General features: G+C 55.7%; 1 protein-coding gene across 1 annotated transcript in view; it reads right to left on the bottom strand.

The window, feature by feature from the left end:
* The window catches only part of LOC130026599 (polypeptide N-acetylgalactosaminyltransferase 12-like), a 308,882-nt gene that overhangs the window by 257,649 nt on the left and 37,583 nt on the right, over positions 1 to 13,650 (bottom strand). Inside the window, 1 exon segment of the mRNA XM_056117440.1 lies at positions 10,216 to 10,362. Within this exon segment, the coding sequence (XP_055973415.1) occupies positions 10,216 to 10,362 (147 nt within the window).

The raw sequence follows: 13,650 nt of genomic DNA, 5'->3' as shown, positions 1-13,650 counted from the left end.
GTTCGGAGAGTCCGCCCGGGAGCCCCCCAGTAAGCTACTCCTATTTCCTTAACTTTATTTATATATCTCTGTCCTTCTGTCTGACCCGGATGGGGTTCCCAAATCTCTCACCGAGCAAGAGACTAAGGGAAAGCAGGTTACCCGAGCAGGGATGGAAGGGGCTCACAGGAACGCTCGAACACTGAGCGTAGAAACGGGAATCACCACTGTGGGAGCACCTGAGAGCACTAGGCACCACTGCATGTTAGATGAAAGTTGTTACCGCAGAATCAAGGTAGCCTGTAAACAACCTACATAATTAGGCTGTGACCTGCTACTGCCCGTTTGGGGGATAGCTGGGTAGAGCCTGCACACATGGAATACACTAGGATGCTTCCAGCAAATTCTTGGGTGCCACCTGTCTTGGTGATACTCTGTATGATCCTAAAAGGAAAAACTCCAAAGACAGTCGTTCAATGGGAGAACAGCTCTCACCACTGGCAAGGGGTGAGAGGGCTCAAGCCCCTGATCCCCACAGTCTCCCAGCTCCCCAAACATCTAGGAAAACCTGGACTTGGTGTTTCCAGAGCCCAGGGGCCCAGAGGCAGGACACAGAGAACTAAGCCCAGAGCCCCAGTAGAAGCTTCGAGAGGGTGTGCAGGATATGTGTGAGGTGAGAAGATCCATGAGAGTGAACGGGTGGCCCCAGGCCCATGGTGCAGTTAGAGGGGAAGGGCTATGAACTGGGCACCGAGGGGTAAACCGGGACCTGCCTGTGCCTGCCCTGAACAGCCCTACCAGGCTGATCCCTGGTGCCTCCCCGATCCCTGGTTCCCATCCAAGTAGGAATGTGACAGGCAGGAAGGGGCATGGCTGACCAAATTCCTGGAAATTACTGGAACAGGATGGCTCTGCCTTCTGAGGCTTTGCCATCTGGTCTGATACATGAATCTGGACACACTTCTTGTCACCAGTAGAGTGTCACTCAGCCAAGGCTGTCCCAACAGGTCCAGGTGTGCAGGAGCAAAGAGGAGTCAGGGCCTGGTTCTCTATTACATGGGGTCTGACCGTGCTGTGATGGTGGCAGTGGGACTTGTATTAGGGAATCTGATGGTCCACAAAGAAGTGGGGCGCTATTATCAGGAATCAGCTCCGTACAGACTCGGGGACACTAGAAACATGTTCCATTCACGGCCCCATCCTGCTCCACTGATAACACACTGTCTTCCTGCTGGGGTGGGTGCCATTCCGGGGGAGCCTGGCTGAGGGGACAGCACCTTGGACCCACCTGCTGCAGGAGCACTTTCAAGTCCTCATCCTGAGAAACCTGATTTGGCCACTAGGGGGCAAAGTGGGGTCTGTCCCTGGTGCCACTGCAGAGGGGAATGGGGAAACAGGCACCAGGGGCAGGGGAGGCCATGGAGGTGCTGCAGTGGAAAGCAGAGCTCTGGGTGCTGCATCCTGCCCTCCCTCCTGGGGACGCATCCGTGATTGAGACCTTCAACCCTTGGGGTGGACTCTCCTGGGGTCATTGACAGGCTTCACACAGGGGCAGGCAGGTGACGCGTCTTGGCATGGTGACATGGCCGAGGCTTCCCACAATCTAGAAGCAATTGTCAACTACTGGCCAGACCTGTCCCGCCCAGTGACACACACACCCACACAGGCCTGGGATAGATCCATTTATTGCAACAATCGTGAAAATCAGACAGTGGCATTCAGGGAGAAAGCCCACCTTCCTCCTTCCCCTCTTCTCAGCCAGCAATACAAAGTCCCCAAACAGCCCCAAAGAGTGTGTAGAATCCGGTGACTGGATGGTACCAGCGGCCAAGCTTCAGGGTTGTCATGCGCAGAAACAGGACCCCACAATGGGGAGGGGAGAGCTGAGTTGTGACTTCTGACCTCCAAATCATTGTTTGTTAGTGCTGGGGGGATATATCTGCCATCCTGATCCCTAGGATCTTGTGGAGGGGGACATTTCTTCCCCACTGTTTCCTGGGGCCTAGTGTGGAGGGGGACATCTCGGCCCTTCCGGTCCCTGGGTCCTAGTGGGGGGGACATCTCGGCCCCCCCGATCCCTGGCTTCCAGTGGTGGGGGGGCCTCTCTCTCTGGCCCCCACGATCCCTGGCGTCCACTCATGGGGGGGCCTCTCTCTGTGGCCCCCCCCGATCTCAGGCGTCCACTGGTGGGGTGGCCTCTCTCTCTGGCCCCTCCGATCCCTGGCGTCCAGTGGGGGGGGGCCTCTCTCTCTGGCCCCCTGATCCCTGGCGCCCAGTGGGGGGGACCTCTGTCTCTGCTCCCCCGATCCCTGGCGTCCAGTGGGGGGGCCTCTCTCTCTGCCCCCCCATCCCTGGCGTCCAGTGGTCGTGGGGGGGGGAGTCTCTATCTGTCTCCTCCCAATCCCTGGCGTCCAGTGGTGGGGGGTCCTCTCTCTGGCGTCCCCCGATCTCTGGCGTCCAGTGGGGGTGGGGGGGCCTCTCTTAATGGCACCCCCCGATCCCTGGCGTCCAGTGGTGGGGAGGCCTCTCTCTCTGGCTCCCCCGATCCCTTGCGTCCAGTGGTGGGGGTGCCTCTCTCTCTGGCTCCCCCGATCCCTGGCGTCCATTGGGGGGGGAGTCTCTATCTGTATCCTCCCAATCCCTGGCATCCAGTGGTGGGGGGGGTCCTCTCTCTGGCGTCCCCTGATCCCTGGCGTCCAGTGGTGGGGGGCCTCTCTTAATGGCACCCCCCCCCGATCCCTGGCGTCCAGTGGTGGGGGGCCTCTCTTAATGGCACCCCCCCCGATCCCTGGCGTCCAGTGGTGGGGGTGCCTCTCTCTCTGCCCCCCCAATCCCTGGCGTCCAGTGGTGGGGGTGCCTCTCTCTCTGGCCCCCCAGATCCCTGGCGTCCAGTGTGGGGGCCTCTCTCTCTGGCTCCCCCAGATCCCTGGCGTCCAGTGGGGGCGGGTGCCTCTCTCTCTGCCCCCCCCCGATCCCTGGCATCTAGTAGGGGGGCCTCTCTCTCTGGCCCCCCTGATCCCTGGCGTCCAGTTTGGTGGGGGCCTTTCTGGCCCCCACCCCGATCCCTGGCGTCCCGTGCTGGGGGTGCCTCTCTGCGCCCCCGATCCCTGGCGTCCAGTGGTGGGGGGACCTCTCTGGCCCCCCCGACCCCTGGCGTCCAGTGGTGGGAGGACATCTCTGGCCCCCCCGTTCCCTGCGTCCAGTTTTTGGGGAGACATCTCTGGCCCCCCATCCCTGGTGTCTAGTGAGGGGGGGTCTCTGGCCCCCCTGATCCCTGGCGTCTAGTGGGGGGACATCTCTAGCCCCCGATCCCTGGGGTCTAGGGGGTGAGACATTTCTGTCCCCCTGCTCCCGGGGTCTAGTGGAGGGGAAACTGTGCCCCCTGATCCCTGGGGGACCCAGGGGTGGGGACATTTTTTCCCCGACATCTCTTGGTCTAGTGGAGGGAGACTTTACTGTCCCCCTGATATCCTGTGTCTTGAGATGGAGAATAGTTGTGCCTTTGCCCTGATCCCTGGTCTTGCAGTGAGGGATATCCCTGGTTCTACAGGAGGGAGAAGAGCAAAGGGCAGAGGAAGAAGGCAGAACTCGGGTGGCGTGGGGAGGACGGGGCTGGGCGAGATCAATTGGGTGAGAGAGGCAGGGTGCTTAGGTGCAGTAAAATCGAGGTGTCAGCTGGGTGTCAGGCTGCCAGTGGGGCTCTTGCTGACCAGCTGCGTTTTCTGGATTTTAGGCGGGTCATTACGGTACCTGGGTCCGATGTCGGTGGACTCCTCTTCCTTAAGGACAGCAACAGGAGCGTCCCCGTATCTCACACAGGTCATGGTCCCTGCCCCCTGGGACTGGACTGTCTCCTCCAGCTCCTGGACTCTGGCACTCCTCCTGCCTGGCCCCCTGCGCCTCCTCCTTGTCTGTGGCCTCCAGCTCCTCACGTTTTGTGTCCAGGAGCACCTGTGTGTTGTTCGTCTCCACGCCAATTCCTTTGGAGTGGATGGGATGTGGGGCAGCATTAGGGTCTCAGCCAAGCAAGGGAGGTGGGGGGCTGGGGTTGGGGCCGCCTGGCTCCCCTCTCCAGTAGCCCCGCCCTCTGACCCACAGGGGCTTCTCCCTGTCACTCACCCTTTTCCGGGTCTCCTTTCCCTTTCACCAGGTTCTGCAGCTGCTGTTTCTCCTGCTGAGTCCCACAGAAGAGCACCTGGGGTGAAGGCACTAGCTGAGGAGGCAGGTCTAGGGCCTTCCTGCCCCAGAGCCCGTGGCCCCTCTCTCACCTGGTCTCCCTCAGCTCCCTGATGGCGGCCTCCAGCAGGGCCTGCTGCCTTGGTGGCACCACAGCAGCTGGTCTATGGGCTGCTTCTGCCGCAGCATACGCTGGTACAGCTGCTCCTCCTTGGAGCCCAGGTGACTGCGGGCATCCAGGTGCTCTTGTCGGCAGCTATGTGCATGTCCAGGTACCAGCAGATCGGCCCCAGGGAAGCCACTGGCACTGCACCTATTCGTCCTGCCCTGGCATCTGGGGGAGGTAGGACAGTGTCTGTGAGGACAGGCAGGAGGGCCGACTACATCCCAGCCAGGAGATGCAGGGCTCAGACCCTCAGCCACAGGCCCCCATGGCATCTTTGTCCCAGAGCCTAGGAGTTGGGTCTCCCTATGCCTCGGACCCTGACTCCTACCTGGCAACTGCCAACTCCAGACCCCTCTGTGTAGTGTGGGCCAGTCAGTGCCACCACAGCCCTCAGTTAGGGCATTCTGACCTGTCCTTCCTGCCATCACCCAAGGCAGGCTCTTGGCCTCACAGGGGGTCTCACCAGCCCATTTCACAGACCAGGAAAGTCACAGCCCAGAAGGCTGAAGTGTTATGCCCCAAAAATACCCTAGGGTGAAGGGGAGCTGATGGCCAGCAAATCCTGCACCCTCTCACAAAACTCTTGGTGTACAGCAACTTTTCGTCGGCTCGCAGTGAAGACATGTTGGAATAATAGGTGATAATTGGAGATGATAGGAGACTCGCCCAGCTCCAAGACTGGGAAATGTTACCCAGACCCCTTCCACTGTTGCTGAGACACAACTCAATCCTGGCCGGGCTCCCGGCTGGCCACCCCTCAGCCCTCAGACTCCAGGCGGCACTGCGCCCGCTTCTCTCACCCTCGGCCCCCACTTGCATCCGCAGTTGTTCTCTGGGTTCACCCGTTGTTCCTGGAACCTCCTGCCTCCACCTGTCCTTGGAAATGTTGTCAACGATGTGACTGTTTCGGGGGCACCCAGAGGCCGGTAAACCTGAGAGGAAGCAGACAGTCAAGGACCCCAGACCTTCAACCGCACCCAAACTTCATGGTCCACAGCCCCGACTCTTGGTTCCTCCTGCTCATCTCGGGGTCTGCTCATTTCTCACCGCCATCTGCTCCTCTGGACCTCTTACAAATTGGATTCTTTCCTGGTTTGGACCCACTGGAGCCCTCCTGGCAGTGCTGGCAGGGACACGAGGGACAACTAGAAACAAGCGTTCTATGTCCCGGCCCTAGAGCTCTCTGCATTTTCATGGTCGTAAAATTCTGGGGAGTGGACAGCTGACCCCATTTCCTCTGGCTGCCCGCAGAGCAGGACACAGGTGCGGAGGGACGAGGAGACTCGCCCAGCTCCTGCTCCCAGCCTTTCTCCCCTGTCACAGTGCCCCATTCACAGGGCCCCTCCCTCAACACTCGAAGTCACTCCTCCCCGCCTTGCCCTCCTCAGACATCACAGGCTTCAAGCTCCTGGTGCTGTGCACCAGCCCAAATCACTCTCCCCTAAAGGATGACGCTCTGCCAAGCAATCTTCCGTCTTTATAAGATACACTTGATGTTTTAAAATTCTGTTCTTTCAGCTCTTTCTGTCCCAAACAAGAGGGAAGGGGTGTTTTCGCACAGTTAGACCCACTGCTAGGAGGGACTGTGATGAGGGGTCTGGGAGTCGGGGACCCTGCTTTGACTCCCCAGTTCCTCAGTGCTGCCCTGAGATCCCACCCCCATCATTTCCTGAGCTGGGTGGGCCAGTGTACAGCCACCCAGTTCTTTGATCAGTGGGAACCCAGGAGATCCTATTCTGGTGGCAGGAGGAAACTGGGCCTGGAGAGAGGGTCTCTGGGGACTCCCATCCCAGAGTCCCGAGAGACCCTGTCGAGGGCAGAAGTTGCTGGAGGACAAGAATGCCTGAAAACTTGGCTGGAAATGGCCGGGGGCTTTATCCTGGGCCTCCTGGCCACACACTGACCAGTGCAGAACCAGCGCATGGCCCAGTGTTGGCGGGTTAGCACCGACCTAGCACTTTTTCTTCCCATCTTTTCATGCTCTGCCAATTTCCAATGATCCCCTAGGGAAAGGGTCAACATGCGGAAGGTGCATTGGGGCCACTTCTCCCTTAAGCCTCCTTGAGAGAGGGTGTCCCGAGGGGCGGGGCCACGAGCATTTCTATAGGCAGGGATGTGGCCGTGGCCTCAGGACACTCTGGGTGATTCCTCCCTGCCTTGCCCTCCTCGGACATCACAGGCTTCAAACTCCTGGTGCCAAGCACCAGCCCAAATCATTCACCCCTAACGGATGTGGCGCTGCCATGTGACTCTCCGCCTTTACAAGATATATCTGATGTTTTAAAATTCTGTTCTTCCATCTCTTTCAGTCCTAACTTAGGGGGAAGAGTGTGGTCGCACGCTAAGAGGTTTTTGGCAGGAGGGTCTGTGGTGAGGGGTCTGCGCACCCGGGGACCCTACTTTGACTCCCCAGCGCCACTGAGGCAGCTCCTCGGCATTGCCCTGAGCTCCCACCCCCATTGTTTCCTGAGCTGGGGAGCCAGTGTTCAGCCACCCAGGTCTTTGGACAGCAGAAGCCCAGGAGGTGCTATTCTGGGGACAGGAACGGACAGGTCCTGGAGAGGGGCTCTCTGGGGACTCCCATCCCAGAGTCCCGGCAGACCCTGACGAGGACAGAGGCTGCTGGGGACAAAACTGCCGGAAGACTTGCTGGAAATGGGCCCGGGCTTGATCCTGTGGCCTCGGGGCCATACAGTGACCAGTGCAGGGCCAACGCAGGGCCTTTTCTTACCGTCCGTTGTGCTCTGCCAATTTCCAAAGATCCCCTAGAGATGACCCCTAGAGGTGACCCGTAGATGACCCGTGGAAGGGTCACCATCTGGAGGTGACCCCTAGATGACCCCTCGAACGGTCAACAGGGGGAAGGTGTGTTGGGGCCACTTCCCTCTCAAGCATCCTTGAGAGAGGGTGCCCCGAGGGGCGGGGCCACGAGCTTTTTTTATAGGTAGGGATGGGGGCGTGGCCTCGGGGCTGCAACCCCATTGGCCAGGGGGAAACCTAGAGCTCCCGGGGCAACCTCAGGATGAAGGCTGCACCAGCCTCTGCCCTGGTGGGCCTGACGGGCCTCCCCACCCCCACCCGGACCCTCGGGCACTGCCCCCTACCGACGATGGTGGCTTGGAACTCTGTGGGCCCCATGGTGGGCCAGGAGCACTGACCCTTTCGGTCTCCCATAGCTCAGTCCACGACTTTCTCATTCCCAGAGATCACGTCCCCCCGTGCCCAGGCTGAGCTGCAGCTGCCAGGATTAGCCCCTGAGCACCTGTAGGTCTGGCCTTGCTGCTGCTGTGGGAGCCCAGCGAGCCTGGCAGAGGGGCTGTCCTGGTTGCTGTCCTCACCGCCCCTCCCTCCCCAGGCCCCTCTCCTTTCTGTCCTTGGAGCCCCTGCCCTCCCTGCCCTTCCCCTCTCCTCTCCTCAGGCCCGCAGAGTTCTTGCTCCCGCCATATCCGTTGTCCACGTTCGCTCTGTCCTTCTGTCTCTGCTTCCTCCCAGACTGGCAGCAGCCACTTTGTGGGGCCTTTGAGCCCCCAGACCCAATCAGTCCCTGACCAGTTCCCCGTGTTGCACAGAGACTTCCCTTTCTGAGCCCTGGAGGGCTCTTAATGACCCCACAGAATCTCCCCATCCCAGCTCTGCCCCTTTCTCTGAGACTCAGTTCATCCTATTGGGAGCTGGACACCAGACTTGGCCTTGGGGAAGCTGGATGCTTCTCTCATGTTGCTCCCGGCCTGTTCTGGAAATCCCTCTCAATACACACACTCCCAACTAGGGCCACTCAGCCTGGCCACGCTGCCCTCACGAGTCCTGCAGCCTGAAAGGAACCCCAACTCCCCCATATCGCCCGTGCCCACTATGGCACCCCCGAGTGCCCCTGTCCTCCCTTCCCTGAGCACATTCAGGCCCCAGTGGTCTGCGGCTGTCTCCTGTAGCTCTGACATCTCCCCCTCTCACTTTCGCTGGGCGGAGAATCAAATCCATCTCTGATGGTGGGGCACAGGGTCACTGTGGGCTTGTGCTGTCTGGGGAGCTTGTGGGCAGTGAAGGGTTCCACACTGGGGTGAGGCTCTGGGCAGAAAAGGTCCATCCAGTCCTTGAGAGGCTTAGAAAATACCTGGAGGTTTGTAGGTCCTTATCCTGAAACATCGACTGGCCACTAGGGGTGGGAACTCACATAGCATTGGGGCAAGGTGGGGGGCTCTTCCTGGGGGGCACTGCAGAGGGGGTATAGATGGGATAGGCACCATGGGTGGGCAGTGACAGGCTCTGGACATGGTGAGACCCCATGACACGGATTCCTCATCATCCAGAAGCACGAGCCATTCCTGGCAGGACCCGCCCCGCCCAATGGCACACACCCACACAGACTATGATGGATCCACTTATTGAAATAGTCGTGGTAACAGGATGGTGGTTGTCAGGGAGAGTGGCCCAGTCCTCCTCCTCTCTCTCCTCTGCCACCAATTTATGATTTCCTAAACTTCCCCAAGACATGCCTACCACTCAGTTGCTCTGACTTCTACTGTCTGATGCTACAGTAACTTATTGGTCCTTGTTTCTGGCAATTTTTCAGGTTTTACTGTTATTATTCAATCTCTATTATGTATAATAAAGTTTCTCTTTCTCCTCCTTTTTCCTCTCCCACTCTTTCTCTCTGTCTCTGTCTCTGTCTCTGTCTCTGTCTGTCTCTCTCTCTCTCTCTCTCTCTCTCTCTCTCTCTCTCTCTCTCTATGAGCTTCTTAAAGTTTTCCATTAGCAACCTCTTTTTGTTAGGAAATTTTTTCCGTGGTCCCTGATTTTGAGGTATGTAAAATAAGGATACAAATATTTATTTGATAAATCATAAATAAATTTATTTGATTTTTTCTTTCTTTTTGGGTCACATCCAGCGATGCACAGGGGTTACTCCTGGCTCTGCACTTAGGAATTACTCCTGGCAATGCTCGAGGGACCATATGGGATGCTGGGAATTGAACCTGGGTTGGCCGCCTGAAAGGCAAACACCCTACCTGCTGTGCTATCGCTCCAGACCCCTATGTCATAAATAAATTTAAAGTAAAACAAGTATCTTTTAAGTTATGCAAACCCCGTGTGTAGTCTTGATCTACAGTTTAAGAAGCCAGGCCTGGTGCTCACACAAAGTGCTACCCTTATTTCTACACATATGTGAACAAAAGTGTGCACACATACATGCATACACATAGTCCATCTTCACTTTTACATACACGTGCACACACATAAAAATGCACACTTTTACACATGCACATACAGTACAATCCACACATCTATACACATGCATACACACACCATGTACATACAGTGCCATCCTCACGTCTACACACGAACATAAAAGTCAGACGTATGTTCTCACTGGTGCTGGGGGCCACCAGGGCCATCCCAGTGATGCTTGGGACCTCCAGGGCTGTAAATGGTGAAGTTCAGGAGGGGCCACGTGGGATAAATCCAGGGCTGGGTGTGTGCTTTGGTGACCCCTGTGACCATCTCCCCTTCCGCTCCCCCTGATTCCAGAGCTGGGGAAAATGGGGGTGAGGTTTACAGAAGTAAAACAGTTTCCCCACCACCCCAACCCTCCCCCCGCAGGATCTGCCCTCACATCCGCTTTAAGGAGACCACATTCAAGCAGCAGCAGCAGCAGCAGCAGCCCCCAGGCCGGTCCCAAGCCCCGCCCAGCCCCCAGCAACTCCAAGTGAACAAGAGAAGACAGGCCAAGCATTAGGGATCCTGCAAGACAAAGGCGCCAACAGTTCCCCATCCCACCCCACCCCCATTCCCAGCATGTCCCTTATCACAGCATGCCTGGGGCCTGCTCCTCCCTGAGACTCCAGGGGTCTACTTCAGCCCCAAGATTGACAGCACAGATGACACTGCCCACTCACCTAGCGCAGGAGGAAGTAGTGGTTCTCGGGGACCGGGTTCTGGCAGAGCTCTATGACCAGGCTCTCCCCGTCCGCCTCCACCGCCAAGCACCCCTCGGGCTGGTGGGTGTTGTAGCGGATCTCCTTCTGGGATGTATACTCGAAGAACTGCAAAGGAGCCGTCCGTGGGCAACGGTTACTGTCGGCCATGGAGGAATGGACGGACACCAGGCAGGATCAGAGCACAGAGGCCAGGCAGAGAGCCTGAGTGTCCAGTTTTGAGGGTCTGTGAGTGTCTGGCCAGAGTTCCCCAAGGCCCCCTTCTCATGCTCTGCTTCTTCCCTGAGTGTTTGAGACCCCACGCTGTCCCTACCCTTGAGCTGGCCAGAAAATGGACGGTCTCAGTAGCTGAGTGGGCAACTCTGAGGCCTGAGCTGCCCTTTCTCTTCTCTGGGCTTTTCTGCCTCTTCCCGGCAAACTTGAGGGAGTTTGATCCAAAGCAATGGCACTGTGGAATCACTAAAATGTCCTTTGCAGGCAGGAATTGCACTGCCAGGGAGAGGGCAGGCCTGGGTCACACAGGGAGACAGGGTGCTGGAATCCAGCTTCTCCGGCCAAGTAGGTGCCCTCCTGAGCCGACCCAGATCTGCAGGGTTTTCCTTTTTCTTCCTCTAACTGTAGGTATTGGTGCACAGTTAGTCATAACTGCACAAGCGGGTTTCTCTGAGTCCTATCGGGCACTGCTTGCTTCATTTTCTATTTCCCAGATGTTCTACAATGTCTTGCCTGCACGGGAGAGCCTGGCAAGCTCCCCGTGACGTATTCGATATGCCAGACACAGTAACAATAAAGTCTCCAATGGAGACGTTACTGGGCCCGCTTGAGCAAATCGATGAACAACGGGAGGACCGTGACAGTGAGCTACAATGAGTCTGTATTACCTTTGCAGGCAGAGAATCAGTTCATCTCACCGCTCCAGAATTACATGGTGCAGGGCCAGAGGGATAATACAGTGGAGAGGGTGTTAGCCTTGCTGACCTGAGTTCAATCCCTGGCATCCCATATGGTCCCCTGAGCACTGCCAGGAGTGATTCCTGAGTACAGAGCCAGGAGTAAACCCTGAGTAACCCCAGGTATGACTCAAAAACAAAAATAAAAACAAAAAAGAACTACATGATGTGAACCACCAGGAGGTCAAAAGGCACAATATTCCCAAAGAAGACATCTGAGCATGTATGGATCATGCAAGAGGAAACAATCAAATATAAACCATAAACATACAATGATGACAATTAGTTAAAACTAATTTTAACTTGTCAACACAAACTTGGCCAAGAGCATTGATTCATTCGAATGCCTAACAACCGGAATTGGACGTTTACATTTGAATGATGTGGCTCACTGCCTGCAGTTTCTATCTTTGTTGTCTATACACCAACATCTCATTATGATGAAAGAGAAATCGAGAAGTTCTACATGGAGCTAGACAAGTTCTATAAAGAAGACCACACCTTCTACAAGATCATTGTGGGTGATTTTAATGCCAAGATAGGACCGAGAAGATCAGCTGAAGAACTTCACATCGGGACCCATGGCCTAGAATGGAACGAACAGGGTGAGAGACTGTCTGAGTTCATCATGTCGACCAAGACCATTCATGGTAACTCACAGTTCCAGAAGGCAGAATCTAAACGATGGACATGGGAGTCTCCCGGTGGACGATTCCACAACGAAATAGACCACATCATATTCAATCGACGGTTTTGCCTGACTGATGTCGCTGTTGTCCCAAAATTTCGAACGGGATTGGACCACCGTCTCCTTCGTGCAAAATTCTACTTCACAGAGCGGGGAGAAAGGGCTGAAAAGTTCAAAAAGAGAACTCCCAGAATGACCACCAACTGGGAACTCTTTGGTACTATTGCGGCAACATGGGAAGATGCCATTGTTGACAACATTGACGAGGAATACGATCGACTGGTTCAGCACCTCCATGAATGTGCGAGGAACGCCAAGAGAGAGATAGCCTCAAAAAATCACCTATCTTCAAAAACTCTTGAGCTAATTCGCCAGCGTGGTTTGGCGCGTGCCTCAGGCAACCGCAAGCTAACATCCAAGCTCCCAAAGCAGTGCAGAGATGCAATCAAGGAAGACCTCAAAGAGAAAAGAGCAGAAGTACTGGGAGATGCGGCAGAAGCCGGGAAAAGTATTCATAACGCCCGCCTGTCCTTCGCCAACTACAAGACCAAGATGACTGCCCTCCAATGTCCTGATGGATCCATCACATCCTCCAAAACGGCAATGGAGAAGATTATCTATGACTTCTACTCAAATCTCTTCGACAGCCATGTCCACTTGCCAACATACCAAATTCTACAGGATGGATATGTCGTTCCCAATGTTCTCCCTTCCGAAATCCGACACACCATTTCGTCGGTAAAGAAACAAACAGCACCCGGCCCAGACAAGGTCAGACCTGAACACCTGAAAAACCTGCCGTCAGTACTCATCAATACACTGGCTCGGCTCTTCACTCGCTACCTGTCTGAATGCAAGGTTCCGTCCCAATGGAAAACCAGCAGGACCGTACTACTGTTCAAGAAGGGAGACATCCATGACATTGGCAACTATCGCCCGATCTGCCTATTGTCTGTCATCTACAAGTTGTTCACTCGAGTCATCCTAAATAGGATTGGCAGAACACTAGATGAAGGACAACCATGCGATCAAGCCGGGTTCCGCAAAGGATTCAGCACCATCGACCATATCCACACGATAACCAAGCTCATTGAGGTTTCTCGGGAGTTCAAGATGCCGCTTTGTTTAACATTCATTGATTTAAAGAAGACCTTTGATTCTGTTGAGACGGAAGCAGTCATTGAAGCCCTAGCCAATCAGGGCATCCAAGCCCAATACATCAGGATCCTCCATGAGCTGTATTGCGGATTCACTACCAGGATCTCACCATTCTACAAAGAAGTGATCGTTGATGTCAAGAGAGGGGTGCGGCAGGGTGATACCATTTCACCGAAACTCTTCAGTGCCACCCTCGAGAACATCATGCGACGACTGGAATGGGAAGGAATGGGAGTGAAGATAGATGGTCGGCAACTACACCACCTCCGCTTTGCTGATGACATTGTTTTAGTAACACCAAACATCAGCCAAGCAGCACAAATGCTGGCTGACTTTGACCGTGAGTGTGGAAAGGTAGGACTACAGCTGAATCTTACGAAGACAATGTTTATGAGAAACAGCCTCGTACCTGATGCCCTAATCGCTCTCAATGGAACGGCCATCTCCGAATGCAACAGCTATGTGTACCTAGGTCGAGAGATCAACATGACAAATGACCTGGCACCCGAGCTGCGCAGGAGGAAGAGAGCAGCTTGGAACGCCTTCAAGAACGTCGAAGAAATAGCTAAGAGGATGAAGAACCTCCAGCTCTGGGCACAT

The sequence above is a fragment of the Sorex fumeus genome, unplaced genomic scaffold (genome assembly GCF_029834395.1).
Source record: "Sorex fumeus unplaced genomic scaffold, SorFum_2.1 ptg000034l, whole genome shotgun sequence".
Classification (NCBI taxonomy): domain Eukaryota; kingdom Metazoa; phylum Chordata; class Mammalia; order Eulipotyphla; family Soricidae; genus Sorex; species Sorex fumeus.
Note: the sequence above shows the minus strand (reverse complement) of the source record. Positions and strands in the feature narration are given on the sequence as shown.